The sequence below is a fragment of the Drosophila elegans genome, unplaced genomic scaffold, assembly GCF_018152505.1.
Source record: "Drosophila elegans isolate 14027-0461.03 unplaced genomic scaffold, ASM1815250v1 contig_520, whole genome shotgun sequence".
Taxonomy (NCBI): Eukaryota; Metazoa; Arthropoda; class Insecta; order Diptera; family Drosophilidae; genus Drosophila; species Drosophila elegans.
In genome coordinates this window covers 3,475,851-3,503,779 of record NW_024545903.1, presented here as the reverse complement: position 1 = coordinate 3,503,779, position 27,929 = coordinate 3,475,851, and the positions used below count along the sequence as shown (strand labels likewise).

Below are 27,929 nucleotides of genomic sequence, written 5' to 3'. Positions count from 1 at the left end.
GCCAAAACGCTGGATCTGGGCTTCAGTCGGCTCTCAGACGTACTCGCGATCACTTGGGTCGGAGAAAAGCTCGCGATTCAGCTGTGCAAGCAATCGAAACTGCGTCGCGTTCGCAATTACAAACAGTAAATAATTACAAAATATAAAAAAAAACAAACGAACTGGCCAGCGCCCATCTGCCACAGAGGATATATCGCTCGATCCTCCCTGCCAATATCACATAAAGTTAACACAAGCAACGACCATCGGCACGTCCATTCAACCGTTCAGCGAAACCCACGCAAAAACGACACAAAATCTCAAAACACAAATCGTGATAAATTTTCGGTAAATTGTGCAAACGTTTTTTCGACTAATTAAAATTTGACGTGCATACCAAAACTCCAACTTCGACAGCCTTTAAAGCGAATAATATAAATTGCAAATAAGCAAATTTTCGCGACGACACTTGGCAAGTGAAATAATAACAACAAACGGGGAACAAAAGCCGCAAAAACGAACCCACAACCAATACAAAATAAACGTAATTAGAACTGCGCAAATTACTAAGAACTGCAAAATCGTTTGTTCTCCCCCACACTAACGCACGAGGAATGCTGTTTTGAGGTGAGTCGACGATCGTTTTGTACAGTAGAACCACCCTAAAACCGCCAGCTAACGCCGTAGATGCTTTTGCTCTGATAACCGAATCTATATTATAAGCCGCCGAATCGGAACTCCGGACTATCCATACTAAAACCCAAGCTTCTGTGCGATTCTTCCAGCGACAGTCTTGAATAATTCAGCCTCGCAGCGGATGGCAATCGCAATAGCGATCTGCAGTGGGCTTTACGACCCCCGAAAGGTGTCCCAGTTATACACTTTCGTGGGTGTGTGTGAGTGTTCCATATCCGTATATAGAATAGAGTCGGCCAACGCATTAGCGCCGACTATGAGTCAGATCTATAGTTGAAGTTTTTGATTGATCCGCTCAACCTTTCGCCCAATCTGGTTAATTGGAAGTCATTTTGGTCGAGTTCAGCAAAGAAGATCTTTCGCCGTCTACTTTCTTTCGCTATTTCGCTATTTCTCTGTGCCCCTCTTTTCCCGGGCAACATTAACATTAACAAATATACTTAACAACCTTCGGCGGGTCTTTTGAATGGAGATGCAAATTAATAAGCAATAGCCAATTCTAATGTTAATAAAAACTCGAACGAGTCCGCAAATGCGAGCGTCTCTATTGTTTTGGGCGGAAATAGAGTTCTGAAGGCCTCGCTCAATCGAAAGCAAACATTTTTCAATGATGACGGACGACTCGAGTGAAAGTTTAAGCGTTTTTAAAACGAGAATCTATGAAATCGTCTTACTCTCAGAAATCTATACATTGGTTCTTACGAATTAGCATTGCAAATGCGAAATTTACATTAGCTTTGGCTTTAATTCGATTTGGAATTTTATATTTATGGGTGTTGTGTGGTTTTTTGGCAAAATATACATAAGTAATTGGCCAGCATCGGCACATTTGAATTCAGATTCAAAGCTATTCGTTATTCATTAACGTATTAGAATCGAAAACCTTATCGCCAGGGAGTTAGTGCTCAATCCGAAGCAGTCTCGAAACAGATATATTCTACAGTCCAGAGATAAATACTAGAAAAAATGGATCCGAAGAAGACGTTGGCATGGTTTTTCGGCCTCCCATCGGTGCGCTATACGCAGATCTTCATCGTGATGGCAGGAGATCTGCTGGCCCTATCCAATCTATATCCCAAGCATTCCAGATACATTTCGCAGCCTTTTCTGCTGTGGAAGGATCTCAAAGATGAGGAGGAAAAGTCGCTTTGCCAGTTCTAATTTATTTATATTTTTTTATTGTGCGTGGGAGACGTTTTATTACCCCAAAGATTTGACCAAACCAACCTTGAGTTTCAATGCCAATGCCAATGCCAGGCCCATGACGTCACTTGGATCTGGATGCCCAAAGCTGTTTAAATATATGTTATTTATTGTACGTATATATATATGTATATATATTGGTGTGTCCCTGTAGGTGCCTTGGTAAACACCTCGTTCTCGTTTTGTTAGGTGCAGCTCAGGATCCCGAGTGCCTTGTGAGCCTCTTCAAATGCCCGGCCAAATTAACTCGACTCCTCATTAAAGTCCAAAAATTCGAAAGTTTCGACCGCCGTCGTCTGGAAATAAACTTCAATTTAAACGAAGCCAAAACGATCTGGAGGGACGCACTCAGGGTGGGGGGTTGTTTGGCGGTTGAAAAAATTGAAAATTCTCAAAAAGCCGCTTTTGTTGATGTGGCCAAAAAAGGTCTACAGCCTTGCCTTGTATGCAGTCCTACGGCTTGTTTCATTTTCGTTTTTGGGAGTTGCGTTGCCTCCGTATTATCTTGTTTTCAGTTTTCAGTTTCCAGCTCTCCGATATTTTTGTTCGGCGTTTTTTTTTTTTTTTTGGTTTTCGGGCTGCCGTTTTTGGTGTGCATGCGTCAAGGATGATTTGTATTTGTGCATAAGGCGATGCCAGCATTTCGATTTTCTGTATTTAATTTGTATTCGATTTCGCTGGTGACCCGGGGAGCTTCCTGCTTTGAGTCAGTGTCCGTGTCCGGCTTTTAACACGTACACCTACGACGCGACGCGGGTTCAGTAATTAGTCACCGAGATCAAAGACCGTCGCCGCCAGAGAGTTCATTCTCGGAACTAATGCAGCTGTTTGCTTAGCACCAACAAGCATGTATTGCTTCTTAGATAAGTCTGGCGGCTGAGGCTATTACGCTTGTTTTAATATTCGACTCAGTCGTAGCTCATCGTTTGTTTTCTAACATTAAATTCTTGGCAAATGCATAAAAAACCAATACAATAAAAATAAAATGGTAATTTACCTACAGCCAAGTCTGCTTTTCATTTATTTAGGTCAGTTTGCTTACCACGATTGGTGTGAACTTTAAACTGACAAGTGTTTAGCTGATCTGAAACTATTTTTTTGCATTTCAATACCCACTCGGCTGTTTTCCATCTAATGTGAACCAACGGTAGAATAACAAGGGTTTTGTGAAAATCAAAAACAATGAATTGGTCTGAAAAGGTCAAATGTTTCCTAACCGAATTTATATAAAGTTATGTGTATATGCCAGAAAAAGTTTTTTTTTATCGGGCAATGTCAATGTCATCGTTTATCTTCTGCTTTAGAATTCGTGTTTGATTTAAAAAAAGGAATAAAATAAATTTGTCAAAGCGGTCTCTGCAATATATTGACCAGTCTGTTGAAATTTATAACTAGCCAAAGCCAAACTAAAACGTAATCTGTCAAAGGCATTTAAAGATCATATATAATATTCCAACCGAGTTTTTGTAATGCCTAAATTAAGGATTGTGTTAAATCACACATTTTCTTCCCGATTCATTGGAATCAGCTTGATTTCTGTAACCCACTCCCTGGTGACCTTACGCGATCGAATGGAAGTGCGAGGCGATCTTCGCAGATCGCCGCACATTCACTTTGGCATCGTGCAGCTTTAATTGCCCATGGGGGTTCAACAGCCAAACAAAAGCCGGGCAAAACTCACAAAATGGCTTTAAAAATCAATGTCTGTCAATGTCTGTGGCGCAACCGGCCTGAAAGCGCCGTCGATCGCTGATTGTTTAACTGTTGACTTAAGCGGCAGTGTTAACAAATTATTTGATTTGGTCGCATTTGATTTAAAAGCACAAACATCAGCGAGTGGCATTGAGACTCTTCGGCGGAAGTCGGATCGCGGGAATTGAATCAAAACATATTGAATTGAATCGGATCGGTTTGGAACGGTAAATGGCATACGACACTTCATAGACCGCTGCGGAAGTACTTGGGTCTCAATTGGGTTTACTTTTAGCTCCTTACCCCGCAAATCAGCGGCATTTGACACGCTCGTTTGGCTTAATTTGGTTTTTTTTCTTTCGAGCCCCAGAGTTCAAACGCTGACCTTTCTGGGGGATATCAAGTGTCGCCGGGCCAAAAAGCAGGTGCAACTCGACGCCCTGGGAAACAGGTAAACGGCGAACGGCTCTGGGAAGCTGGAAGTGCCGCAAGCCGAAATGGATTTCGGGCTCTTCTTTTTTGGGGTTCGGGCTTAAGGCTCTCAATGAAGTCATTAAATTGATGTATTGGCCGATAGTTTCGCCCGTTTCGCTCTGTTTGGGGCGCTTTCATCTCCGAGCCAATTACGAATTTCTAAGAATCGGATCGCCCCCAAGACGTGGGCCGTTCATCATGATATCATTTGGTCGAGCGACACTGCTACATGCACATAAATTAGATGTAAAACAGGCCAGTAAAAACTGAATCGATTATGGCCGAAATGTTAATGAGACGCGATTTGGTCTACGACGATGGGTTGTCATCATCATTGCCTTATCACGTACACAAACAGCGGCCCCATCTGAAGTGGACTTGGACTGGACTCGACTCGACTCGACTCGAGTGGAGTGTCGTATTCAAAGCGAAGATTTGTAACGCTTTCATAACGCCATAAGTCCCGTGCCGCCCCATCCACCCCCCGAATTACCCAATTGAGGGGCACAAAACATTACCCACAAAAACGTACGAAAAGGCCGTCGTCGTGTTGAAAGCGTACTTTGTATGCCAGGCCAACAAGTAAGCGACTTTGATTCGCGGTCAACAACATTGGCCGGGGAATGGAGTTGCAAATGGAACCGAATCGAATCGAACTGCATATCAATGAACTCTGGGGCTGCCATCGAAATCGAATCTAACGCGGATCAATTAAACGATCTGCGAACCGAAATTAGCATAAATTACGATTTTAGCTACCGCTAGCCGGACGATTGGCATTAATTACCCCGGGAAAGTGAAACCATCCGGGGGTCTTATGCAAGGCGGAAGATGGCGCATGCACCGTTGGTTATGACATGCACTACAGACCCAAAGAAGGCAGCATTGGCATCAGCAGCATTTGGCTAAAACCCAAAGCTTCCAGCTTCCAGCTTTCAGCTCCCAGCTCTCAGCCAGCATCGCATCGCGTGCAAGTTCGCCCTTTTCCCACTCAACGAAACGCTCGATTTCCTTGGCTCCAGGCCGCTTTTTCAGTTTTTTTCTGTTTTTGTATTTTTTTTGGCTCCGAGATGAGCCGGCTGACCTTTGCCACCGCGCTTGATTCGTTGCCGGAAACTTTTGACGCTGCCTCCTTTATTGATTTCCCAGGAAAAGCTTCGTGTTTCGTGGATTCTCTGGCCAATAATTGCGCACAATTGCTAGCGAATACAGCGATAACGAGCGAAGAATTCCACAGTGAGTTGGTTCAGTTGGGAGTGATGAGGAGCAAGGAGTGGCGCCAGGAGTTGCCCAAAAAGTGAGAAATGCCCAAGCAGGCGTGAGAATTAAAGCAATATTAAAACAGCAAACAATGTTAAAATTAAAGGCATTTTATTAAAAATTTGGTACTAAAAATATGGTACAAGATACAATTTTTAGTTTATCAAAACGGAAATCCGTTTACTTATAATTGTTTCAGGCTTAACAAAGGAGTATACCTTTTCCTTTGAAAAGTATTTTATACATTGCTTTATTTTATCTATTTGTTATTTAATTTAATTTAAAATTTGTCCCATCCCCAAAACATTTAATAAAAAAAGCGAAAGGGCTTAAAGTACACAAGAAAGCAATTTATGTTTTTTGATTTCACAAATATTAAAAAAAAAACAAAAGTGAAAATATTCTTGTCATTCGTAGACACGCTACATTTTATATCAACCAAATATTTTCGAATATTCGACGTTTCCCCTCAATTTTTACATGTTTTTGTGCTGGCTTCGCATCTCCCCGTCTGGTCGCGTTTTAAGCGATTGTTGACTTATGATCGATCGATCGATCTGAACTCTCTACTGTCCAATCGCCGCGGTGCCTAATTGATTTCCGTGCAGGTTAGGAGTCGCACAGCCACCAGCTATGACATGGATAGAATCCAGAGCTCCATCACCTCCGATATACTTACACTCCCAGGGCTAATTATGAGTTCGAAAAGTGAAATCTTTTGTCTTCTTTCGGTGCCCTCCGGCGATCCCAGGCCTCTCGAGCATTATTAATCATGCAAAAAACACCCGGACATGTAAGCAAAGAAATTGATTTACATTTTTCGCTGGCCTGGGAAGAGCTTGCAATTATGCTATCGACACTTGCCCCAACAACACGCTAAAGTTGCCACGTAATGCCGCACAAATTAACCTTCTAACATACATAGTGGACTAAGTCCGAGTGTGAGATACTGGCACAAAAGGGAAGCTTCCTCCTCTCGACCAGTGTGGATTCAGATACAGATACAGTTTAGCTGGCTAACAAAGCGTGAAAACGACAGCGGAGCGGCAAACAAAAACGATGACAGACAATGTGACCAAGTTTGGCATTGGTAGGTGGAACCAGTGTCGTGGGCTCAAAGGGGTTAAAGAACGTTCACCGAGAATTACAACATTTTTTTTACCTTCTAATGGCTACATTTCTATGTTTAAATTTAAATGGTTGGAGATTGAAATTTAAGGCATACAATTTTCGCAATTAATTTGCTTTATTACTTTGTAAACTGTAATTGGTTTGTTTTAATATATACTTCAAGTTTAAAAGAATCTTGAAGCTTCTTTTATTTCTATATAACCATTCGAATAGATAATATTATTGGAAAAAGTGCAAGTTCAATATCTACCTATATATTGGCAATTCAATGTATCAATTAAATCAAATGCAAGTTACTGTGGCATTTTTGGAACTGAAATGTGGTTTCAAACTTAATTTCCATTTTGATCTTCCTAGACTTTTGGTCGGCAGTTTTATGTTTGATCTGTTAACGTAAGTATTCTTTCTTAATCAATTCAATTCAGTGGAAGCCAATGGGGCAAAAGTGCCCCCCTCTTTGACGCCAGTGTGTGCGATTGTGAGTGGGCGCTGGACAATCGCCAGACAATCTCCGAGCGGGGAACTTGTCATCGTCATCATCTGGCGAATGCCACACGTACATAGATGCCCGCATAGATGTCTCTAAATGGGAGTAGCAATTACTAATTTCCTTAGTAAAGCGCTCGGCTCAAGGGGAATTTAGTTGTAAGACCTGACAATACCCACAACGCCAGTCGCCAGGGTCTCAGACCAGACCAGACCAAACTAAACCAACTGAACGCACTGGTAATGCCATGGACTGGCCTGGCCCAAACTCTCGATTCGCGATTCCCCATTCTCGATTTGCGACTCCTGGCCAAAGACAGCGCCGGCGCGTTCTTTGCCTGTCCGCTCGTCTCGGCCGTCTGGAGCACTGTGTATTGGGTATTGGGTATTGGGCATTGGGCATTGGTACTGGGCATTGGGCATTGGGGAAGTCAGCCCGCTGAGGCAGCAGCAGCGGCATTCACTCACAGATGCCTCGGCATAGATATCGAAATGCAATTAAGTATTTGCCAAAGTCGAAGACGCGAACGAGCGCCACCAACAAAGCGGCGGCGGAGCGGCGAGGCACGCATGTAAAAATGTTACCATCGCTAGACAACGTCCAGTTGGCCCGGCTTTCCAGCTCCTTAGTTCTTCGGCTCCTCGGCTCCTCCGCTCCAGAGGGAGTTGAATCCAGAATTCAGCCAACATTCCAGAGGGGCGGTGGGCAGCCGGGGCTGCTCTGATCTTTGCATAACATGGACTTTGAATGGCCACAGGGCTTGGCCATACTTACAAATTGGACTACACCTTCATTTTCACTTCTATGCGAAAGGCCGCGCTAGCTGGCACACTGCGGGAAATGATGTGTATCTCAAAGAAAATAAAAAACCAATCCAATTAAAATTATTTGGTATAATTTTGATTAATTTAATAGTTTGACAAGGATGTGGTTGAGCAGTTTTTTAATTTAAGTTTAATTTTGTTAAAGCGGTAAAATAAATTGGTGTTAAAAACATCTGAATTTATTAAGAACCTTTGTTTTTTAATACAAACAAACACATATAAATAAATAATAAATATTCATTACAATTTACAATTTACAATTAACAATAACTGAAATTCGTTGACAAACAATAATCAATATATAGACGACTGTTACACTTCTCTAAATATAGTGAAATTACTTGCTTGACCTTCAAGCTTAGACCTTAAATTTTTGCCCAGTGCTCAGATAAAAGAACGAGGTTTGTTTTTGGCCAGCTCCGTTCTCCCAGTGGACCTGGCCGATCTCCCTCGACTGGCTGAACCCCAGAGGTCATATCGACTTGGCGGCGCTGAGAACACACGCAAAGTGGGCAAAAGTCGAAGCGTTTGTTTGCTTTGCTGCGCACTTTTAGTTTCACTTGACAGGGGCGGCGGTGCGGAGGGTTTGGGCTTGAGTTGGGGCTTGGGCGACAGCAGACTTGGGTGGAGTTTGGATTGTGGGGTTTCCTATCATTACCGCCGTGTTAAAGTTCAAGTTCAGAACGATTATTGTTCTGCCATGCGGGGGGGAAGTTAAATTGTTTACTCAGCGCGCTAATCTAATCCCATTCCCACATGTACGGGCGTAATTCGTATAATTTCGCATAATTCACCTGAAATTAGCTACTCCGCAGACGCATGCAAATGCGAGCTGTGAATGGAGTGGCGGGGTGTCCGTCCAGCTTTTTAGTTTAATTGAAAGATGTGCGGCCCGGCGATGGTGAGGTGCCCAATTGCAGTCGCAACTTACAGAGCCGTCGACTCCAAGGTCCAAGGAATCGCCAAGCGATACAAATTTTATGTTTATTACACCTTAATAATGCGTGTTTACAAACAAATCACGTTCATGGCGCAATCAACGCTCGGCAATCGGCATCGGGAATCGGACATCGGCATCTGGCATAGGCATAGGCATAGGCATAGCATTGCGCATAAGCGCCTGCCTTCCATCCCATCCCATTCCATAGCATCCGATCTTTGCCTGGTCTGGTCTGGTCTGGTCTGGTCTGGACTTGAATTCGAACTTGGGTCCCAGTCCCATCAACGTCAGGGCGCACGCATGCGCACTCAAATTATATGGTAAAGGATTTTTATTGGCAGCTCGCAGCGTTTTTTCCCTGCGATGGACTGCATCGGTGCCCGTGATCAGACAGACGACGTGGCCATTGATGTCTAGCCGGGCGATTGTGCTCGTTAGAGCGTAAAGCCAGCTCCAGCTCCAGCTCTAAAGTCTGCTCTTCAATCGGGGTCTGTATCTGGGTCTGGGCCTCGGTCTGGGTCGGGACCAGGGTTGGTACGAGGGTCGGGGTCGGGGTTTGAGCCGTAGGACTGCCGCCTGTAAGTAAGCCAGTAAGTGAATGAACAGCCGGCCTCGTCCTTGTCCAGGTGCCATAATAGACAGGCATTTTCCACACATTACCGAGCTCCTTCTTATACTCTATAGGCATGTTTTGGCTAAATTTCTTAGAATATTTGTATTTTTTGTATTTATGTACCCGGCTAAATCTAAAATTTACATACTATAATTTAAAGTATTTTTTTGTGGTCCAAGCAGATATCTAAATTTTTTATTTCCAAAATCTTAAGTTTATATTTTATTTTGTTTGCTTGTCATGTTTGATGTTGGCGCAATATCGTGGAATATTTATTCTTTTATTGTTAGCTTTCTTTTGTATCCTTGTCTAAATAAACATGCTAATTCATTTTTCCCTTAACGATAGTAATACCTATTTTTTGTTTTTAAATCCCTTTTTGTTTTTAAATTTTTTGAAACTTAAAAAACTCTGCAAATATGCATACTTATAATCAAAAAATTTGGTTTATTATCAAATGGGTTGAAAGTTTGTTTTATCTATATATTAAGCTTAGATTTACATAAAACAAAACTCTTCTTTTGTTGAGCTTTATAAATCATGTCGTAATTGTTTTTTTCCCCATATTATATATTTTGTGTTCTATTCTTATTTACATTTTTTTCTGATTTTTGTTAAAATGCTGTAAACACCTGTCTAATTATTTGATGATGGCATTTGAGCTGTTTGGCACTTAGACTAGATTTCAAATGTCAAGAATCAAGATCTCAAATAAGAAACCGAATGTGTGAAGAGGCCATTAGTAATAAAACAAAACCCAGTACTTCTTATATGGTATAATTTATGAAAAGTCCATTTTAGGAATTAAATAATTTGTAGAAAAATAATAAAAATCAACAAAATGCCAATCACTTAGAAGGGTATACAATATTTGATTGGGTCCAAAGATCGCCCCAAAGTCTCTCGTTTTGCAGTCTTTGCATGTGTGCGCTTGGGTGGGTGCGTGTCCATGGAGCAGTTGTCTAAACTGGACGCTCTTTTCTGGGAGATCTGGAAGGGAATCCGGGGACGGGGTACAGGGAAAGGTGGTCGGGAACGGGAACGGCGCGGTATGAGTGTCCTCGGGCATAATGCATTGTTTAAATAGAGTTTGCACTCTCGTATTCAAATATGAATATTATCGCGTTTGCTTAATCGCAATCAATATTTCTACAGTTTTCGCCTCTCAGGCACTCCCCACACACCACACACCATTGCCTCGTCCCTTTAGAATGTGAATCTCGTATGCAGCCCAAGCACCCTCGTCGTGTGTCTATTTTCGTAATTGTCAGAGAAAAGGAAAAATACAGAATAAAAAACGTTAATTCGATTGTGCCCACTCCCGAAACGGAGGAATCAGTCAAATTGAGCGTCGGATTTGGAGTCAGAATCGGAATAAGAATGGAAATTAATTGGCAATTATTCTTTTGACTGCTGTCATGTTTATACTCTTTGAAAAGGTATGAACATTATAGGAAATATTGAAAGAAATTGTAATCTGAAGTGTGGTTTCAAAGGTAACCAGTTTAAAGTTTACAACTTTTTTATTCAATTTCTTCATTTAATGCCTAATATTTCCCTAATCAATTCTTTTCAATTTCTAATACGTCTTTTATACAACTTCTTAGCAATTGGCTTAACTAATTTATCTTTAATAATACTTTCTCTCACCAAGTCCACACTCGCATGTGTACATTACATAAAAATTAATAACGAGCTGAAAAGCCTCAGCCCAGAAAACAAAAAACAAACTAGGCTAACCGACGAGCTGCAAACTAAAATAATGCTGGCCTAATTACAGGAAAAATAATCAAATAACACAAATAACCACAGAAAAAGAGGTTTACTTAGAGAATTATTTCTTCTTGCAGCTAAAAACCATTTAAATTGCAGAGCTTAAATGGAAAATGCGCAGAGTTCAAACAGTTCAAACAGATGAGACTGTCACACAAAGAGTTTACTTAGGGTTGCGATTCTTCCGAAAGAAGACCCGACAGGAGAGAGAAAAGCTAAGACAGAGACAGAGACAGAGAGTGAAAGAGAGGAACCAAACCCAAGGATATACCCCTGATATCCAATCCCCGATCGAAGATGCAAACTGGAGCTCATAGCACAAATGGAGGACCACGGGTCAGCTTTAATCGGGATGTGCACGTGAAGCGGATAGGTCAGTGCGTTGTTAAGGAACACCTCCCCCGACAATCGTAACCCCAATACACAACCAAAACCAAAAACAAAACCAAAACCAGAAATTAAAAACATATAACCAACACGCGCAGCCGAATGCCGAATGAGAGCGGCAAACACGAACCCACAATGATCTCTAATGACAAACTAAGCAAAAACCAGCTATAAGAAACCTCATCAATAACCAGCTAACAGCAAAAAATTACTAACCAAGTGGCATCTGAAAAACTTACCCGTATATTTCTGTGTGAGTAGGCCAATTTTGGTCAATCAATGACGGACGCTAACAACCCACGCGAATGCAACTCACAACTCACAACTCAATTCAACTCATTAACTTGGCCAGCCAGTTCTGGCCAAAGGCTTTCCACCTTCGATTGCATAACTGGCGTACTGCTCTTCACTTTTCCATACAGCTTTTGAAATTTGGCCAAGAATAAGAAAAACAAACAAGTAAGACAGCGCCACATACTATGAATATGGAAAAAAGAAAGAAAAACAATGTGAAACCTCGCGCTGGTGGGCGAATAAAGCCAGAACGAATGCCAAAAGCAATAAAAATAATAATAACAAAGCCGCCCCAACAATAAAATGTAGTTTACCTTGAGAATAATCGCACACACTCACACTCAGAGTGGCGTAAAGTAGAGAGCTTCCATATAACTATTTAAAATAAGTTGATATTTTATAAGGCATTACAAGTCGCAGTCGAGAGATGCTCGCTCTCGCCGCCCGGGTATCAATTTGCACATCTCCTCCAGGACGGGGGGTTTTCTGGGACGGAGCCACTGCATCTGGGCACTTTGTCTCCGCAGCTCCGACTATATTATTATTGTTATGATTATGTCTGGCAGCCGCGACAGCAACGACATGGGATTTATTTCATAGCCGGATTGAATTTATGGCCAGTGTCGGTCAGGAATGAAGAAATGAAGAAATTAAAAATTGATTATGACTAAACCGACGCAAATGTTCATTTTTTAGATGGTACCCCCAATTTAGAACTGCCAGTGACTACTGGTACACTTCCTTATGGCCATCCAAGGCTAATTAACTGAAAGTCCTTTTGGCCACATTGCGGTGCGTAGATGGTTATGAACCAGATTTCCCCCGTCGCGTAATTGCCATTGCCTCAAATGGCTGCCATTTCGGTTAACTCGTTTAATGGACGTAAACGAACTTAATTGCAATTTCTGAATTGGTTTAGGCAAATGCAACAAGCGAGGTCGCCAAAATGTAACGTGATTAGGTAATCTGCCAGCCAGGCACGATTCATTAGCTTTGTGATTTCTGTATGGTTACGAGGTCGACTAAAAACATAATCTGAGAGGATTGTGATTTAAGACTGTGGTAAAGAGACCAAATTAAATGTACAAGTTAATTAAAGACGAGCTATTAATTGTGCTAGGTTAACTAGGCTACAATGATTGCATATAATGCTGAATTTAAGCCATAAAATGTAGTTAGGAAAGTTATAATTTTAATTGGTTGTCGAAATTATAAATAATACATTTAACTTTGTGTGTGAATACCAAAATTTAAACTTAGAGAACTTTATGCTTGCAATTAGCAGAATAATCTCCTAAGTACCATATTATCTCCGCAGTCACAAACGCTTAAAGTAATTTAACTGCGAGCTGGAAATTAATTTCAGTCTCTCTTTTCGCTATCTTTGCATGCAAATTAAGGCAATTATGTGTAAAGCACAGATTTAATGATGATTTAATTTTGACGCAACAAAGCAGCGAGATAAAGCGAAGACGACAGTCATCTGGGTGCTTTGGGAAAACTCATCGCCCGCTGGGCACAAGACAACATTTTTCATCCGCAAGTTAACATGTGAATTTTCTGCTAAATTGCAGTGCAGTCAAAAGTCAAAGTTGTTGACTGTAAAAAATCAACTAAAAGACGGCTAATTTCAGCCAATTTGTGGCACCGCGCTGTGTGTTACAGGTGAGCCTCGATAGCGCGACCGCCAGCGAGCGTGATCAACCTTGCGGATCGACAAATTTGGCCAAGACGAGTCGGGTTGGCAGCTGTTCAGCTGTTTAGCTGTTTAGCTGTTGAGCTGTTCAGTTGCCTTGGGCCTGGTGGATGCACTTAGCCAGCTTTTTCGAAGGCGGACAGGTGACGAAAGGCTCCTTTGTTCGAACTCTGGCAATTGGGCCAAGTCGACGTCCTTCCAGTTGTCTCTGTCTGATTTCCTATATAGGTATATAGTGTATGTGTATGTGCTGATGACATAATTTCAGATGGCTTTCAGTTGGCCGATTAAAAAGGCGTTGCGAGAACAAGTCCACCTTTAACTACTCGACAGCGTAGGCTCCTCCCGATGTCGATTGCGTAATGCCCCATTCGACCATTTCCCCCATTATGCCTGCTCTCTAATGAGCCCGTACACCTTTAATTAATTAATTTAATTAGGCAAAGAGCAAGTCATTATTATGAGATTTGCTACGTTTCCTACTCGCCTTAATTTGTGTGTTCGCAGCCGAGCCAGCTCCACATTTGATTTGCTTTCGGGTCGAGTGCGAACTTTGTCAAAGACACAACTGGTTTCTGGTCTGTTTGCTCTCGTGCCATCTTTGGGTCTTCTGGGCTGGGAAGGCAACTATTAAAATGCCATTTATGCTTTTTATTAATCCATCATTTGCATACGTTTTGTTTGCTTGCTTGCTTGCTTTGCTTTGCGAAAGAAACTTAATTAATAAGTCTCATTTTTGGCTTGCCTGCCCACAAATTTCGCACTATTTTCTCGCTGCTATGCTTTTGTTATTACTATTTTTGCCAAGTGACATTGGCGTAGGCAGTCGCAGTTGTCGACTGGTTGTCCGCTCGCCGGAGATTGCTTTCAGTCGCTTTTGATATTGGACTCAGTCAGGTTCTTGGCCCGCCTGTCATTATCGTTCTTAAAACTGAAGTGTTTGTGCTATGTGTGACACGAGTGAGAGAGAGCGAGGGGGATAGACGCCTCGGGAAATATACAAATCGAATAAATAACACATCGAGAACCTGGGTAAATTCGGCTAAATGGAGTTGTCGATCATCCACTCGCCATCGTCTACAAATCCCTGTGTGTGCCCAACTTCAATTGTCGCAACAGAAAATCAGAAAATCACTTGGAATTGCAGACGATTGCGTCATTTTTTTTATCGAAATGTGTATTGAAATGAGTCGCAGATTATTTTTAGAGCTCTTTAACTCTTTTTCGTCGAATGGATCGATTTTTCTTTATTTTATTTTCGGTGATTTGTTATTTGTTTATCCGCTCTCGCCGCCACTACAGCTAAAGCTATGGCTACAGCCAAAGCTAAAGCAAAAGCTAAAGCTGTTGCTGTTGACAGCCGCTTAGGGGGAGAAACAAGTTTGTCGCCTCAGTCTTTTGAATCGGCTCCATTCTTTAGCGAAAGTTACCACTCGTATTTGTTTTGAAAGCCATGCGGGAATGGCCAGCGAACAATTTTAATTGGCCGCGGCCGCAGTTGCAGTGCAACACGCTGATTTGCATACTTGGGCTGCCCCAAGGACGCGGCGCCGCTTTTGAAGTGATTAGGTCCTGGGGCCCAGGTCCATATGCTCCACAGCCACGATTAGCCGAGGAGCATTAAATTATTTTCATACGCAAAATAAATGCGACCTGTCCCGGGGCCCAGATAAAGCCGAACGTCAGCTCGGCGATCTAGGCCCTTAAATGAAATCGAAAGTGCGCCCGGTTAATTGAAATACCCCATGGCAACCTACGCAGATCTTTAGCATGCCAGTCCTAGGCTTACACTTAAAAAACCAATCGAACACTTAACCAAAAAAGCCTTAGGAATACTTCCTTTTCGTGCTTAGTTATGTAAATCTGTTTATAAGACCAGTTATTAGTAATTTAAAGTCATTTAAGAAGTTTCCTTCAAAGTAAACCAAAATCCAATTGAAAAGTCTATCAGATTTATTTAAATATATATAAATGCAACTAAAAAAAGACAACTTACTGAAATGGTATACAAAAAACCAATTGTTTCAATATGAACGACTCCATTCGTTCGTTTTGTTTAAGAAAAGAAGACACATTATGCTCTATAAGTAAACATTTATTATTTGAAAACATTTGTTCTTGTTTCTATAATTTGTAATTCATTAGGGATCCCAAAATTTAGTTTTCTTCTTTATTAAAAAAAAGTGTTTTCATTGGATTGGACTACAAAAAAAGGGATTGAAATCATTTATACATATGTAATGGCTTCCAATAATTACATAAATAACTTGTTTGCCTTAAAACCCAAAAACACAAAGGAAGAACAAAACGAGGCATTCAAAAAATGTAAAATATATTAGCACAAGACTTCACTGTAATCTATGTAGTATTTTCTTGAAGTGCAGGCCTAGACCAGTAGCGAGAGGAGGCAGGAATGCGGGTGAGCTCCCATTTAGCCAACTTGCCTCGACCTTATCTTGTCACTGACATGGCCAGCGGGGTATAAAGCATTTTTGCCAACTAAAACGTTTTGCTATCGACGGGGAATGGGGAACGGGGAACGGGATGGGATGGAAGTGGCTCTTCGACTTTGTGGTTGTGGTTGACTTAGTGAAACGGAGGACTGGAGGTCGCAGCACCAGCATCATCATCATTGCCAGACAATTATGGCTGGGTATCATTAAACTTAAGTAAAACCATCGACCTGCTCCTGCAAGCATTTGCGGCAAGTGAAAGTCTTGCCACAAAAAGTCGAGAAATCATTATTTATATGAGCCGCACTGCGACTTATTTTCGTGGTGCGTGGCTCCAAAGTTGGTCAGTGTGTTTGAGGCAAAGTCGCCAAGCCATCACGAGAGCCAAATTATGTGCAGCTACCCAAAAAAAAAAAAAAAAACCGGAACCGAGACCAAAACTTGCAACTTGCTCTGGGCGACAAGAGGCAGACCAGTTGGAAAAGTGGATCAGATGCTTTATCGCCGGCTTTTCCAGAGCCGACTGAAAAAGTTTATTAAGATTCGCAGCTCCTTCTGGCCTCGCAACAAATTGGATTGGAACTGCCCAGGATGGTCTGGCAAATCACAAATCACAGAGCCCGCTGGAGTTGGCGTGGCCACATTAAGTGGATCGATGATTAGATTAATGAATGGCTGCTCTCAGCGCCTGGTAATCAATCAAATGCTGCACTCGCCCCGAGATCATTGTCTTAGGATCTTGGGAACTTGGAACTTGGAACTGTTTACGGTTAGCCGACATTGATGCTGTCGCTTAGTGCGAATTTATGTTTTCCTGTTGCCTCCAAAAGAGCAGCCATCAACGTACAACGAGAAAGATACAAAACGCCGCCGGCTCGCAAATGAAACCTTGTAAGTTGGCCAAGACTAGTGAGCCATCATGGTGGTGCAGCGAGCAAACTTTTCACCTTGACACATATCGCATGACAGCTGATTGCAGTGGGAGATGGAGATGGAGTTGGAGTTGGAGATGGAGTTGGAGATGGAGTTGGAGTTGGAGACTGAGTTGTAGCCAGTGAAACACAGTCGCTTGGAGAGGCAGAGACCTAAAGAATGTATCCCAGTTAAATTTTCAATCCCATTTCCAATCCAATTCTGCTAAACCAATTTGGCACACGACACGCCCAGCTCTGTCATTATTCATTGTTGTTTGAATTTCGATTAGACATCGGTGTCACTTTGCCATTTTGCAGCACGAATCAAGCGAATGTGGGAGCGGTTCTCGCTTCGCGGCTCCGCGGGTCCGCGAATGTGACAGGTTGTGCAGGTGAATGGACAACGCTCCACAATTCCGGTAGTGTCCGCAAAGTGGAAGGGGGGAGTGGGAAGGGGGGCATGCTCCAGGTGGGGCAACAGAAGTCCAGTTGATCTCGGGGCAAGGTCAGCGCAGAAGGGAGATGCCTCCGATGATCTGAGATCTCGAAAGTGAGCTCTAAGTTCTAAAATGTTTGCGCTACACAGAAAGAAAGATCACTTATCAAAGAAGGGTTTCAGTTTAAAGTTAATTTTTAATTTAATTTGGCTTTTGGCCTTTTACTTTAATTCGATTTGTGAAATTGGTTATCAACAAAATATTTTCTGATTCATAAGATATTTTAAATGATTTACTTAATTATTTTTTTTTAATAAGGAGATATAACATTTGTTCTTAGTTTCTAAAAAATTGATAAATTTCTTGTTATACCCTTGCAGAGGGTATTATAATTTCAGTCAGAAGTTTGCAACGCAGTGAAGAAGACATCTCCGACCCTATAAAGTATATATATTCTTGATCAGCATCACTAGGCGAGTCGATCTAGCCATGTCCGTCTGTCCGTCTGTCCGTCCGTTTATATGCAAACTAGTCTCTCAGTTTTAAAGCTATCTGCATGAAACTTTCCCAAAAGTTGTCTTTCTATTGCAGGTAGTATATAAGTCGGAACGAGCCGGATCGGACGACTATAGCATATAGCTCCCATAGGAACAATCGGAAAAATAAATGAAAAAAAATTATAACTTTGCTGTTTTTTAATTTTTTGTTTAGTTCTTCGACATTTAGTAATGGTTAAATATTTCCGATTTACGGTTTAAATTTCATCAAAATCGGACGACTATAGCATATAGCTCCCATAGGAACAATCGGAAAAATAAATGAAAAAAATTATAACTTTGCTGTTTTTCAATTTTTTGTTTAGTTCTTCGACATTTAGTAATGGTTAAATATTTCCGATTTACGGTTTAAATTTCATCAAAATCGGACGACTATAGCATATAGCTCCCATAGGAACAATCGGAAAAATAAATGAAAAAAATTATAACTTTGCTGTTTTTCAATTTTTTGTTTAGTTCTTCGACATTTAGTAATAGTTACATATTTCCGATTTACGGTTTAAATTTCATCAAAGTCGGACGACTATATCATATAGCTCCCATAGGAACAATCGGAAAAATAAATGAAAAAAAATTATAACTTTTCTGTTTTTTATTTTTTTGTTTAGTTCTTCAACATATAGCAATGGTTAAGTATTTCAGAATTATGGTTTAAATTTTATCAAAATCGGACGTCTATATCATATAGCTCCCTTAGAAATAATAAAAATATATAATATAACTATCAAATAATTGAGCTGCAAATCATCATAGCTTCAATGTTTTTAAACATATACGAAAGTAAATCATAATTTTAATGTTTTCAAAAATGTTTAATTCTTGCAATAGCTGCAAGGGTATATGAACTTCGGCTTGCCGAAGTTTGCTTTCTTTCTTGTTTTTTGTATTTGTTTTGTTTAAAAAAATTGGTATTCATTTTAATGATACTATTATTATGCTTCACTTTAACTTAATAATAAATTCTACAAAAAATTTCTTCGATTTGTTTATCAACACATTTATAAAGAGAAGTATTACTCGAAAAAAGAACCTTAGTTTTATGTTGCAACCCAATTTCTCTCGGTGTAACAAGACTGAAGTTGGTCGGGAAAAGGGGCTGAATGGATGACTGGATGACTGGCTGACTGGAGAGATCACGCATCTCGGCTAGCACATCTCGTTCTGGCCACGATGATGATGCCCGTTTCGGCACGTTTTTCTTGGCGTTTCTGTTTTGTTCTCGTGGCCCCTTTGCTGTTGTTTTCGGCGTATTAAATAATAATGATTATGAAAAAAAAGTGAGGAAGTGGAGGAATCTTTATGAGAGATAGATCAACTGGGACCGGCATGGCCTCTTCAATGGCCATTAGCGCTTACAGCGTCCGATTACAGAGCAGGCAGATGCCAGAACATCCACGAGATGTGCCAAGCCAAGCCAGTCCGACAAAGCGAAGGCATCTTGTGGACGTGGGCCAGATCCATTGTCAGACGGCCGGTCTCGCAACTCTTGGACCGAATTGTTTTGGTCTGGACGGGACGGGCTGCCTTATTTAGCAGCTGGCAAGTGTGAATTGGCCACAGCTGGCTGCTGCTTGCTGCTTACTGCTTGCTTCTTGCTGACTGCCAGCCACAGATATTACATCATCGGCCGGCTAATGTGCTAATTTGTCTTTACATGAATGCCAACTAGTTCGCGGAACTGCCTCTGCCATAGTATGTTAATCTCTGCCCTTTCTTCCCTTTCCTCCCCGATCTCTCCAACAGGCAAGCATCCCAGCGAGTACGAGTCGTCGTCGGGTAACCAGCCGAGCTACCACCAACTGCCCAAGGACATCGATCCGGCGGACATTCGCAAGGAGGCTGCCCTGGTGATCGCCCAGGCTGGCAGGCACCACAGCAAGGCCGAGAACGGCGATCACATACCCAACTTCCGGGCCAAGCAGAAGCGTCATAGCCAGCCCAGTGACTTCCATTCGCTGCCCACGCGACGCAAGAAGGGCAAACCGGTGACGCGGAGTGCCAGTGACGCCTCCAACGCCACCGCCAAGAAGTCGACCATCAAACGGCCCTCGATCTTTGGCCTATTCAGTCGCAGGAGCGACACGAATGTCAGCCAGCTGGAGAGGGATCCGCGATTCGAGGACGGCGGCGCCCGGCGTTTAGTGCGCAGCAAGAGTGATGTGGGCAGTAGCAAACTAGCCCGGCGAGACAAGGCAGACAAAGCAGACAAGGTAGACAAGGAAGACAAGTCCACCAGCCAGTCGAAGCAGCAGCTGAGCCCCATTATCGAGCAGTCGCAGCGGGAGGACTTCTTCGAGCAGGACTATTTCCGGGAACGGGAGCGCCGCAAATCAGACGCCGTCACGCCGCGCGAAAAGGATGAAAGTGGTCGCGGCCTGAGCGAATTGCTGGCCCGCAGTCGCTCCCAGGCGGAGCTAGACGGCCCGCTCCTCCTGTCGGGAGGCGCCGGTCCCACCGCCATTTCGGCGGGCATCCGCGACCGCATCGAGACGCTGCAGGCCAAGTCCGGCGAGAATATGCACAGCAGCCAGCAGCCGGCGGAGCGTCTGCCGCTGACCAAGGGACGCACCGTCGACGGCCTGGTCAAGCGGCTGTCCATGGAGCGCTTCTCGCCCCAGCCGGTGATCAGCCAGCCGGCCTTCTCGTACATCCGGCCCAACGAGGGCATCACCTATGCCCAGTTGGACCTGGGCGAGGATCAGCTGAGGCGTTCGCCCCCGGACCGGGATGTGCGTACGCCGCAGCGGGAGTTTGCTCCGACCAGACCGCCAAGATCCAGCGATGTGCGGCCCAGCTACTCGCCCACTTCAAATGGCATGCCGCTGGTCAACAGACCCAGTCATTCACCCTCGCCCTGGCAGCAGTTGAGTCCTCGCAATCTGAGCGATGAGGACGAGGGCTTGGGCTATGAGCCCAGGAAGGCCTACTACGAGGAGGAGTTCCCACATCCCCCTCATCCACGATCGAGGGGCACAGAAGCGCCCATAGTGCCGGTCATCAGGAGTGTCAGTCCCGCGCCCTATCTGGATGAGTTGGGCTACCGGCGGGCCCAGCTGGAGACGCGCATCTTGACGCGTCGTTTCGGGGAGGGAGCCACCCTGGAGAGGAATCGGGAGCTGGGCGGCAGACCCACTCCCGACCGCGAACCAGAGCGCCACCATCGCCCTGTGCGCCACGAGCTGTCCCAGGAGTACACGCCAGAGTCCAGGGCCCAAACCCAAACACAAATACAAGCCCATACCCAAGTGGACAGTGGCGCCACGCTGCCCAGAATGGAGAAGACCTCTCGCTACCGGCACACCAAGTACTACGACGATGGCCATGGCGGGGTGAAGGAGACCTATGTGCGGGAGACGCAGCGGGATGGCCAGGTGCGGGAGTCGCGGCATCGCGAACGCATCGGCGAACGGGAGCGGGACTATAACTCGGCGGACCGGCTGGAGCAGGAGCCCAAGAGCCTGGACTCGCAGCTGACGGATCAGTACCGATCCTCGCCAGAGCTGCGTGCGCAGCACTCGCAGCAGTCACAGCCGACTCACCAGCAGCGGGATCGGCGGGAGGACTACTGGCAGAGCAGCCTGAAGCGGGACAAGCTGCAGCAGCGCAGCTTCGACAAGGGCGACTCCGGCATCGAGAACGACTTCCGCAAGGAGTCCTTCAACGGAAATGGAGACTTGACCACGAGGTAAGCAATATATATATTTTCGAAGGAAATCAACCAACGAACAAGGAATTTATTTTAAAAAAAACTTAATTATTTAAAATTTGTACAAATCAAATAAAATGGTCATATTTGCAATATTTTAAATTTTATTTATATATATTTTTTTGAATAGCCAATTGCTTGGCTCTTACCAAATTAATTTGTCTGTCGCGTTTTTTCTTCAAGAAACATATAGATTATTAAGCTTTTAACATTAAAATACATTTTTTAAATTTTGGTATTATTTAGATGGCGCAAACGCACAGTCCTCGATGACATGAGGGCCTGCGAGTCGTTCCTGCGCAAGGAGCGGCGGGACAGTGCCCAGCAGCGGCAGTTGCAAAGGCAGCCGTTGACGTCGCGCCTGCGCCGTGAGCACAGCTACGTTTACAGGGAACGCTCCATCGACGATGGCTCCCACTTCGATCCGCACCTGGACAAGTACCCGGTGGCCACCAGCACACTACGTCGCCGGGATCAGCACTCCCAGTCCCAGTCCCAGTCACACCACCCGTTGCAGACCCAAAAGAGCGAGGATTCGAGCACCCTGAAGCGAAACAAGAAGCTGGGCGGCTTCGAGAAGGTCAAGCAGCTGTTCACGGGCGCCGGAGGAGCGGGCGGCAGCAACGGGGGCAGTGGTCGCAGCAGCGGCAGCAACGTGTCCAGCGGCAAGAAGGATCGGATGAGCAACGGGAACAGCAGCACCCTCAGTCGCCGCGACAAGGACAAGGAGCGGGAGAAAGAAAAGGAAAGGGAGCGGGAGCGGGAGAGGGAGCGGTACATGGTCAGAGAGGAGGAGATGCGGTCGCGGTACCGCGAGCATCACAACTCCGCCCAGGAGACCTCACGCGAACCAAAGGTAAGTGGTCGAATCACATATAACACAGCAGTTTTATCTTAATTTGTATTGATGGAATGTATTACAGAGGCTTTATTAATAAAGTTAAGATTACTATAGTTCAATATCACCACATTATTTATATATTAACACCAAAATATTTAGAAATCGTTGTTATAGTCTTTATCTTTTTAACAACATAACAAAGTGAAAAAAAGTTATAAAACTATTGTAAGCAAAATTTTCGCTGTCGAAATGAACTAGGCTTAGAATAGGATGACAATAATTTTCAACTCCTTAGTCTTTTTCGTTAGTTCCATAAATACATACATACCTCGACTTTATTTTCTTTCAAATACTTTTCACTCGATGAATACTTAAACATTTTTAATTTAATTGGATTACAAATATTTGGTTAGCAACAGAATGACATGTAAAAAGCGAGGTATGTTATAAAACATACATGAGTGTATGATTTTTTGTTGTGCAACTGCCCCTTTGGCCTAATGCCCAATTGATGGCGCCAGTCGACGGTCATTAACCCTGGAAGCTGGCCAAGATCGCAGAGTTTTTCGGGCTCCAGACCCTCGCCCCGGCTCATTTGGTCATGGTCGGCTATTATTAATTTCGAATTAATCAAGACTTGCGTCTTGATGTGTCTTACATTTTGGGGGAGTAACAGTAGGAGTTGGGTCCGAGATCCGAGGTCCGAGGTCCGAGTACCAGCGATACCGATGTTTTTGGCCAATTGTTCTGATCCACTTCCTGCTCCGCTCAGAAATCTCTTGGCAGCTGGGTGGGCGTCCCGGGCCAGCCGAAAATGGTGCCAGCCCAAGATCCAAGAAAAGAAGACAAGACGTCACGTCCACTTTGGGGTACATCTCTTACCGGGTTAGGAGGGGGGAGGGGGATCAAGCTGGCAAGACCATAAAGAAATACTTGCGACTACGCTTAAGTAATAAACGACAACTGGCCAAATAGAGTTGCAAACGGAACGAAAAGCGCTAACACGAAAAAAACTAAACAATTCAGCGACGAGGCGTCGTATAAATTTCGACCAAGAACAAAAGCGTCGAGGGTCGAGAATCGTCTATATATATATATACACAAAAGTGTGTGTACGATTTAGAAATGGAAGACCCACGCAGCTGCTGTCATTCTGTCATTCAGGCAGCCAGTCAGTTTGTCACTCTGTCAGTCCGTTTGTCAGTGCGCTCGCAAATTAAGAAAGCCGACAGCGAAACGACAAACATCGAGGCGGGGGAAATTGAATAAACTGGGCTTAGATTCGGATTCAGATTCAGATTCGGATTCGGTTTTGAGCCCAGATTCCGATGCAAAACGGTTGGAGCTACTGTTGTTGCCAAGGTGTTGCTGTCCACATTGCGCAACATGCAACTGCAACAATTGCTGCTGCTGCTGTTGCTACTGCTGCTGCGTGCTGCAAGCCAATTTGCAATGCTTCAGCGGATTTCTTGGCCAAGTCTAAGAGGGCTAGAGGATGTGGCCACTTTTCGTTCTGCCGGATGTTCCAAGTGGGCGGCCCAAACCGCTTACAATCAGCCAGCTTTAAGGGACTGATTTGGGAGGGGATAGGGGTATATATGGGGTATATTTTGGTATGAGACCATCCTGTAGGAGTTTCGGGCCAGGGTGTGGCCGCCCCGGACCGTTGTCAAAAATAATGCTTGCGTGATAGAGGTATTTATAAACAAAGAACCGGGCAGGGTGCCGGGACTTCATCGACTCGAATCCCGGGACAATGTGCTGCCATTATTCATGGGGGCATGGGCATCCAATAAAAACACGCCGCCCGAAGTGTTCCGCAGAAATCTTTAAGTGCTTGCCATTCATTCCACAGATTCTACATGCCCAAAAAACACACACACGCGAAAGAGAAACCGCAGAAATTTGTGTCAATAATTCTGTTAGCTTATTTATGGGCCCCCAACTTGGCCATAAACTATATCGCGCAGTCCCAGTCGCGTTCTGGGCATATTTGAATACATAATTATTTAGTGGGTGCGTAATCTCTGGCTTATTGTTAGGTGCCGCAAAATGGCTCGGCACCTGCATTGCCTCTATTCAATTTCAAATCCAATATTCGGCCGGTTAGGAGGAGGTCGGCCTTAGCCAATCACCACCCACCGCCCCCTGTCTGGTGCCCAGTATCCGATACCCAATACCCAATACCTATTACCTATTACAGTTTTAACCGCAAGTGGGGCAAAGTTGCATTGGGCCTGCCAAAACGAGCCGACTCACAGTCGCATTCGCAAATGGCAAAACGAGTTTATTGGCCAGCCCCCATTGCCTCACTGCCTCACTCCCCCACGTGGCTACGCGCATAAAGGCCACCTGCCCCACATTCGCAACCTGTTGCGAGGCAGTGGGAGAGGACGACCTTTGACCCGAAAGCGAAAGCAAGCCGCCCACCAAATCGAACTGCACAGGGAAAAATATCAATCAAACTGGTCGTCAATAGGGGGGACCCCCATGGAAGTACTAGACTTATAAAATTTAAATTTAAAATTTCAATATAATAAACAAAATAAACTTCAGCACATTAAATCAAGGCAAAACACTGTATTTAGAGATCAGGGAATCATGCTCGATTTCTGGTGGTAAAGTTTTTAGGAACTGTCCTGTAAAGCTTTTTTTGGAATAAAAAAAGGGTCAAATTTAAAATTCTAACCAAGTAAAGAAAAAACTGGTTAACATATTCACTAATCAAATGGGATTTTTCAAAAACAGAACTTACACATGGTATTAAAAAAATCCAAAATAAATCGGCATATTTTAGAATACTTTGCCAGTGCAAAAAGTGAAATGAAAATAAATCTCAAAAATTGTTGTCTTCCTCAACAGACTATCGATATCTCGATGCGACGCCGACTGTCCACGCCCAAAGCTAGTCCTCTGCTGTTGAAGCGCAGTCCAGCGGACAAGCCGCCCAAGAAGTTGCCAAAGGCAAAGGAGTCGCCGCCGGCGAAGGTCGAGAAGACGAGCTGGTTCAGATCGCTGGACCGCCGGGCCAAGAGCAGTCCCAAGGAGGTAAGACTCCAGTGAAGACCTCTTCGAAATGGAATCTAATAGTTGCACTCCCCAGCTCAATGTATCTGTCAATGGACACAGTGAGACCACTTCGAGCCTGAAACGGACCAAACGCAATGCCGCAGCTGCTCCAGCCAAGAATCTGCGCTTCTTTGGCGACACCGACCTGGACTCCAATCCGCCGACCATTTCCAAGGTCAACAGCATGCCCAGGTGAGGAATTGTGGGATCTTAGATGCTTAGAGGTTACCCCTACTTGTAACTTTGCAACTTTACAAAAATTTAGTTTTGCATATTTTTGAGGAATAACTATCCGATAATGCACTTCTAAAATCTAAGGTCATTCAGAAAAATATTGCCAAAGAATTGGGCAAAAAAAAAAAACAAAAAAATGTTAACTTTCCTATATTTCATTTTTTTGAATTTCTTTTGGATATAGTAATAGTTTAATAATTCAGAACAACGCTTTTAATTTTATTCAAATCCGAGAACGATATTATATAGCTGCCATTAGAATGATCGAATTATTTAATTGAAAATATCTGTTCCCTTACCGCTCTTTAGGAGTCGTCCGTCGCTGGGCCAGTCGAAGCACTCGCAGAGTGCCTACCACCTGGACCGGAGTCCTCCGCCTCCAGCCCGTGACTATCGCCACTCGCTGGCTGGCCAGGCACAGATCCAGAGCCAGAGTCAGAGCAACGCTAGTCGACAGCGGGCCAGCTCCATGCAGCATCTGGACAATGGCAGCGACGAGGTGGACTTCCGCAAGAGGCGCCACTACTCGCGCTCCCGCGAACTGCACGACATCTCGGAGAGCGGATCGGAGCCGGAGCCAGCGGAGCGGCACAAACGGAGCAGCACGGCTGGCCAGCGGGCCATGTCGCTGGAGAGGACGGTGGACGGACCGCGTGGCCAACGGATCGAGGATCGTCCGCTGCTGGGGCCACCGAAGCCGGCCAGAAGTGCCGAGCGTCGCGGGCTGCTCAACAGTTTGGGCCAGGAGAATGTGGGCTACGGCAGGTGGGTTTGGCAGGGAGATATGTCCTTGATATAACCTTGACTATTAAAAATCCAATCTCCCAACAGGGATCGCTATCCGGCGGAGAGCTCCGGCACCGAGGGCGAGTCCAGTCTGCACAGCCAGCGCAGCGTGGTCTATCTGCATGCCACCACGGTGGGCGACATCCCACAGCCATACAACCTGCGGCGGCGGTCCATGTCGCGCGATGACCTTCGCAAGGGCAAGCAGCAGGCGCCCCAGCAGCCGCCGCCCCTCCAGCCCATGACCCGCACCGTGTCCAGGTCCGTCTCCATGCTGGCCCCCTGGAAGCCCAAGCACATCAGCGAGGGCTACGAGATCAACTACTCCCAGGAGCAGAACAAGCGGGTGCGTTACAAAAACAATATAGAATTAAATAGTATTACATTTCAAATTCATTGTTTTCTAAAAATATATAAAAAAGGGCATTTTTGGAAGCCTCTCAAGCTTTAACGTGCCTCGAGTTTCCATAATCTTTAATATTTCTTAATAGAAATAAACATTTCTAATGGTATAATTTATACCCTTTTTATACTCATCCAGAACTATTTTTAAAATTATAATTCCAAATGAAAGAAGATCTGAGAAAGCGAAAATCAAGCTTGCTTATTCATTAAATGATAATTTTAAGTTCTCTGCTTGATAAGACCCTATGATTTGCAACTGGTTTTGCTGGCGAACCACTGAACAAAGGTGATCAGAAAATTAAGTCTGAACAAATTTGTTGGAATTTATAATTGGTTTTTGGCATATTAATGAACATATTTTGGGCTGTGAACTAAGCCTCAAGCTTTGTTTATTTTTGTATCGCAGATGGTGTAAGCACCTAAGGCTAATATGTTGAGCTGACAGACCTTAGACTAAATATGAAAACTAAAGTTATTTCCCTTCGCTTCATTAAACAAAAAATGCACTTAATACAAAAATTAAGGGTTTGCTATAATTCCTGAAAATGTTTTAAAAAAAACCCTATAAATATTTCTTAATTTTTTGTAATTTTTTTATGTTCTGCAGATGTCCACACTGCCGCGAAAGCCGCCGCCGCACAATGGAGCCACCAGTGCCAGCACTTTGAGCCGGGTGGGCCGCAAGAACGAGTCCTCCACGTCGACGCGCCGCTACCACATGGACAACCTGGAGCGCCCGCCGCCGCCGCGGTCGGTGCTCTCCGCATCGAATTTACGCAGCGCCAGGACGAAGTGAGAGGACGTCCAGGACCCACGACGCCTCCACCAGGTGCTGCTCCACTGTGGAGGTCCCGAACCCAACCACACCTAGTTGCTAGTTGTAATCATTAATGCGAACTTGAAACGTAATTCTAATCAATTCAATCGATGAAAAAGGAGGAGGATTTGCATCCTGCTGAGATGCGATGTCCTCGCTTAGTTGCGTAGCATTCTTTAACCTTTGTTGCAATTCTCGTCATATTTTAAATGTGAAATGTATTCGTACTCCAGTAATAATTATAAATTAATAAAATATCAG

General features: G+C 44.0%; 2 protein-coding genes across 2 annotated transcripts; both read left to right on the top strand.

The window, feature by feature from the left end:
- Positions 1-31: 31 nt before the first annotated feature.
- Positions 32-27,929, top strand: LOC108149892. Its single transcript, XM_041709795.1, has 9 exons — positions 32-606; positions 11,150-11,445; positions 19,554-21,495; positions 21,763-22,372; positions 25,220-25,405; positions 25,461-25,618; positions 25,970-26,425; positions 26,492-26,792; positions 27,459-27,929. Exons 2-9 carry the CDS (start codon positions 11,370-11,372, stop codon positions 27,645-27,647), a joined length of 3,918 nt encoding a protein of 1,305 aa, XP_041565729.1. The 5' UTR covers positions 32-606; positions 11,150-11,369; the 3' UTR covers positions 27,648-27,929.
- LOC108145481 lies at positions 637-2,201 on the top strand. The gene is made up of 2 exons (XM_017270936.2): positions 637-1,990; positions 2,068-2,201. Exon 1 carries the CDS (start codon positions 1,642-1,644, stop codon positions 1,834-1,836), a length of 195 nt encoding a protein of 64 aa, XP_017126425.1. The 5' UTR covers positions 637-1,641; the 3' UTR covers positions 1,837-1,990; positions 2,068-2,201.